General features: G+C 38.5%; 1 protein-coding gene across 4 annotated transcripts in view; it reads right to left on the bottom strand.

The window, feature by feature from the left end:
- The window catches only part of zswim7 (zinc finger, SWIM-type containing 7), a 65,345-nt gene that overhangs the window by 53,073 nt on the left and 6,272 nt on the right, over positions 1-6,000 (bottom strand). For all 4 annotated transcript variants that reach the window (XM_062048210.1, XM_062048212.1, XM_062048214.1 and 1 more), the window contains exon 3: positions 5,755-5,857. In XM_062048210.1, coding sequence (XP_061904194.1) covers positions 5,755-5,857 — 103 coding nt within the window. The remainder of the gene's footprint in view (positions 1-5,754; positions 5,858-6,000) is intronic.

Below are 6,000 nucleotides of genomic sequence, written 5' to 3' on the forward strand. Positions count from 1 at the left end.
GAACTTTGCGTATATGTTCAACTGACCACGTCACGCTACTTCCGGTAGGTGCAAGCCTTTTTTTTATCAGATACCAAAAGTTGCAATCTTTATCGTCGTTGTTCTATACTAAATCCTTTCAGCAAAAATATGGCAATATCGCGAAATGATCAAGTATGACACATAGAATAGATCTGCTATCCCCGTTTAAATAAAAAAAATTCATTTCAGTAGGCCTTTAAGTTAGCTGGGAAAATAATACTGATATTCCATCATACATCTTAGCCAGTCTTACCGTGGTATAATAAGTACAATTTATTAGCTTACAATGAATATGGCTGTGTCTAGCACCAATAGATGACTTATGAACTCTACTTAAAATCCAGCTCTCCTCAGACAGGGTCACTCCTAACTCCTCATCCAAAAGTGACCTAATTGAATTAAGAGACTCAGGGTGTAAAAGAAAAATGTGGTTATAAATACGTGTAATTGATTGTTTTAATGTTGGAAGCGGTGTCAGAAACACGTCTAAAACTGTGCCAGTCGGTAAATCTGGGAACCTGGGGAAAGTATTACGAACAAAACTGTGGATCTGTAGATATCTGTAAAAGTGTTGATTAGGGAGTGAAAATGTATCACACAGTTGCTGGAAGGAGGCAAAAGGGTTTTCTATGTATAAATCTTTAACGCTCCCAGGGGGAGCTCCACTAACCACGTTAAACCCAGATTCCGAACTAACAAAGGTCTTAACTCATTCTCTTTCTATGCCACATCAATGTGGAATGCGCTCCCAACAGGTATAAAAGAAAGGGCATCTCTATCTTCCTTCAAAACCGCAATAAAAGTTCACCTCCAGGCAGCTACAACCCTAAACTAACACCCTCCCCGGATTACTAATAATCAAATGTAAACAATCAAATGCAGATACTTTTTCTTATGCCTTCTGATCTCTCTCTCTCTCTCTCTCTCTCTCTCTCTCTCTCTCTCTCTCTCTCTCTCTCTCTCTCTCTCTCTCTCTCTCTCTCTCTCTCTCTCTCTCTCTCTATGTCCACTACTTGCTGTCCATATCCTACCCCCCCCACCCCCCTCCACACCCCTGATTGTAAATAATGTAAATAATTCAATGTGATTATCTTGTGTGATGACTGTATTATGATGATAGTATATATCTGATAGTATATATCTGTATCATGAATCAATTTAAGTGGACCCCGACTTAAACAAGTTGAAAAACTTATTCGGGTGTTACCATTTAGTGGCCAATTGTACGGAATATGTACTTCACTGTGCAACCTACTAATAAAAGTCTCAATCAATCAATCAAATCCTCAGACTTGACCATCTTAAAAAGGCACTATCCACAAGAGAGGGAGGGAAAGCATGGTTAGCAGTGATGGGTGCAAGACTAGAAATTGTCTGTAAGCCAAAATAGCGCTAAAACTGAGCCTAAATTCTAAATGAGGTTTTTACGATCTGATTTTTTGTAAAAGCGAACATTGAAAAGTGGATGGGAGAGTGAACCAGAGCCGTTAAAGATTGATTGATTGATTGATTGATTGATTGATTGAAACTTTTATTAGTAGATTGCACAGTACAGTACATATTCCATACAATTGACCACTAAATGGTAACACCCGAATAAGTTTTTCAACTTGTTTAAGTCGGGGTCCACGTTAATCAATTCATGGTAAAGATACTTGTTTAGTTGAGTTAACCACCATATGCAGCCATAACAGAAGGGGGTCAAATGCTTCATATTACAGCGAGTATTTAAGAATCCTAATGTTGGTGGCCCAGTAGTAAAATCTCAAGTTTGGTAGTGCTAATTTAGGTCCATTTTAGGTCTCTGCAAATATTGTTTATGTAACCTGTGCGTCTTTTTATTCCAAATATAGTCTAAAATCTGACTATCTAATTTACAAAAGGACTGAGAGAGAAAAAGTGGTATACACTGGAACAGATAGGAAAATCGCGAAAGTACATTCATTTTAAGAAGAGTTGGCACGAGCCACTGTAGATATATTAAGTAAGGACCAGCGATCAAAACCTCCCTGAATTATGGACAACAGTGGAACAAAGTTGGCTTTATAAAGCTCTGCAAACGTATGTATTTCGATCAGTCAATCAAAGTTACTCCAACTACAGCAAGCCGCAAGGAAAAATGTTTATTATTATGAAAAAAATAAATAGAGAATATAGAATGAGGAAATATCAGTGCAAGAAATGTCAAGTGTGGCGTGAGAATGGGTTGAATTGCATGACGCTCAAAGTGTGAGGCTTGGCAGCTCTGATATGTTTGTGGAGACACATAACTAGCTGCTAGCTGCTTGTTAGCCGGAAGACTAAAAAAACAACATTGTCAGCCAGAGGGGATCAGCGTTTATAATCAGCATTAAAAGGCAATAATCAGTAATGGCGATTACATACTTATTTACAAAAATCACCCGATACTGATCGGTGGTTGATCAATCAGCACATCCTTACTAAGGATGAAATAAATTAATTACTTAGAGAAGAACAAGAAATTTCAAGTTCATCATTCGTGTTCTGCAAGTGCACTATCATAGCTCCTGATAATACACTATATTGGTGATAATACACTATACAGTACATACATTAGTATGTTTATAACACGTTCAAATGATTAGTTAAGAACGGCGTAGCGCGGTTGGGAGAGTGGCCGTGTCAGCAACCTGAGGGTTCCTGGTTCGATCCCCACCTTCTACCAACCTCGTCATGTCCGTTGTGTCCTTGAGCAAGACACTTCACCCTTGCTCCTGATGGGTCGTGGTTAGGGCCTTGCATGGCAGCTCCTGCCATCAGTGTGTGAATGGATGAATGTGGAAATAGTGTCAAAGCGCTTTGAGTACCTTGGAGGTAGAAAAGCTCTATACAAGTATAACCCATTTACCATTTAAGGGCCTGCAATGTTGTTGGCTTTAGAGACTGAAGAAGGAATCCAAATTGTGAAAGCACAGGCGGACAACTTGTGAGGAGTAAAACAACAAAAACCTTTTTCTCACCGGAAGACGTGAGTGTCAGTGGTCAAACAGTCCTGAGATGGCGAGTAAACATGAAAAGGCCAAAAACAACTTTAATAAACGACTCCAAAAAAACAGAGCATATTTCTTTATTTAGCTGCATTGTATTTTACAGTTCGCCCCATTTAGTGTGTTATTTTAGGAGCCTGAAGGCGTTTCCAGGAACTTTGGGTTACAATGACCTCAACATTATTTTATTTTTTTATTATCTTCTTTGCTAATGCATTGTTTTCTCTTCTGAGCACTGTATGTCTGTGTCTAGGTTATAGTTATTTGTCACAGAGTACTAATATCAATAATAATCCAAAATTATGAAAAACTGTTGGGTAATAATGCAGTTGTTTGTCTGTTTGCTTTCAAATAGTAACATTTGGGACCTCTTCAAAACACACAACACACATTTTTAGACATTATTATTTCTGTGCTTTATCTGCTGGAACAATATTTGCACATATTTTTCTCATTACTAACTGTGACAATATTTGCATATGCTAGACTGCATTTCATGACATCCTTGGTACAATGTTCTTTCCTTTTATCATTTATGTTATTCATAGCTCATTCGCAAATAATTTCTAATGCTGACTGCAAGCTGTTTCACTTTGCATATGATTTCAAACAATCAATATGACTGGGAACACAATAAATGCTATTTTAAGCATGTAGTGTATTTAGATCAAATAATAATGAACCCTTGTGTAGTATGGATTATTGTAAGTAATAAAGAAATACAAGCATACAATTTATGTAAAGAGAGTGAAGTGTATTTAAAGGGGAATAGGAATCAGAAGTAATATTTTAGATGATCCATAAACACATTAGAATAGTTGGTAGGGGTGCCGAATAAAATTGTGATTCTTATAATAATAATAATAATAATAATAATGGATTAGATTTAAATAGCGCTTTTCTAGACACTCAAAGCGCTTCACAGAGAAGCATACTTTTCCGGGAGACTCCCGGAATTCAGCGCCTCTCCCGAAAACCTCCCGGAAGAAATTTTCTCCCGAAAATGTCCCGGAATACAGCCGGAGCTGGAGGCCACGCCCCCTCCAGCTCCATGCGGACCCGAGTGGGGACAGCGGCGACAGTCTATTTTCACGTCCGCTTTCCCACGATATAAACAGCGTGCCTGCCCAATCACGTTATAACTGTAGAATGATCGAGGGCGAGTTCTTGGTTTCTTATGTGGGTTTATTGTTAGGCAGTTTCATTAACGTCCTTCCAGCACGGGAACAACACGCAAAAACAGCAGTCACGTTTTCGTCTACCGTAAAGCAGTTTGTCTGCCGTAAACAGCAATGTTGTGACACTCTTAAACAGGACAATACTGCCATCTAATGGATAGCCTCCGGAACACTGAAATTCAAGTATTTATTTTATTTATATGTATAATAAAATAAATATATATATATATGAAATACTCGAGTTGGTGAATTCTAGCTGTAAATATACTCCTCCCCTCTTAACCACGCCCCCAACCACGCCCCCCGCCCCAACCTATATGAGTACGAAAGGGGCCTAGATCTTACCACTAAAAGCAGATACGAGCAAAAAAATGCAAAATAATCTTTCCCTATACTTTATTTTAAAAATCCATCAGGCTCGTTCCCAGACAAACTATCTAGTGCTCCAGATATCATTTTACACGACTAAACAGATGAAACCTGAAACACTATGGAGGCCTACAAATTCTTTGTGTGTGGCTGGGTCAAGGAAATTGGTATCAAGACCGAATGCAGCTGATATAGGCTCCAGTACCCCCCGCAATCCAAAAAGGGACAAGCGGCAAAAAAAGGATGGATGGATGGACTCCCCCGGATAAATCATACATTGTTTTTGCTCTGTTAAGGTTGTATTTTATGATTTAACTTCGGGCCTACAGCCCTGTTGTTTGCTTTGCTTTTGTTGTACGCGCCGTTTACGAGTACGCTTGGATTTCCCGTTTTTATCAAAATATTACTGTAGATGTCAACATATTGTAAGTGCTGAAAGCTTCATATACAATTGCTGCCTTTTTGGGAAAAGCTTAACTCTTCAAGGTTTTGCTCACATTTGCTTTCTTTTATTTAGACTCGCCAAGTTGGTGCTTTACGAAACACTCATACAAAGAATATCAAGTTAATACGTCAATAGAAAATACTAAACGTTAAAAGCATATCAAACAAACCTTTAACGAAGTGATCACTGCAAACTTTTGCGTTCTTTCGACTCTGCCTTCTTCAACTAGAGTGTGTGGTCTTTTTCTCATCTTCTATCGTATAATCTTGCACTTTTTCACCCTTCTTGATTACGTCTCAAGGAACTCTGGAGAAACGTTTATTCTTTTCGTGATTTGAACAGTTTGCAACAGCCTAAAGCAACACAAGCATAGGGCATTTTTCTTCGATTAAAACAAAATGCCGTCCTGACACTACAACAACAGACGCTTATTGGCCCATCACTTCGAGCCTTGCATAGTTAACGAGGCGGACGTGACGTCAAATGAATACAATCTATTGACTTATCAAATATCGGCCCAGATCTACATCATCATTATGCGAACTACAGTATGATTCCATCATATTGATAAAGCCCGAAAACGCCCCCACCGCCACAAGTATATTGGCAATATGTGGGAAACACTCATTTATATGCCAAATAATATATTGTGATACATACAGTATATAGATTTGAGTCCATAACAGCCATTTCGATCTGTCATTAGAAAGATGTGAGGAGATGCAAGACAAACCTGGAAGGCTTTACGTCCACTTGGCGATGACAAACATGTGACTGAGTGCTGGTCGACCAGATCCAAAGCTTGTACAGCACATTGCCCAAAAACAAACGTTAGCCTGAAATACATAACAAACAATATAAGAGATATAAGAAACATATCTTTCTATCCATCCATCCATTGACTTATAAGTGACAGGGAGCAGGTGAACTAATACTATGGAGGTTAATTTATATCTTTATTACCAAAGCTTTCTTTGAC

The sequence above is a fragment of the Entelurus aequoreus genome, linkage group LG05 (genome assembly GCF_033978785.1).
Source record: "Entelurus aequoreus isolate RoL-2023_Sb linkage group LG05, RoL_Eaeq_v1.1, whole genome shotgun sequence".
Classification (NCBI taxonomy): Eukaryota; Metazoa; Chordata; class Actinopteri; order Syngnathiformes; family Syngnathidae; genus Entelurus; species Entelurus aequoreus.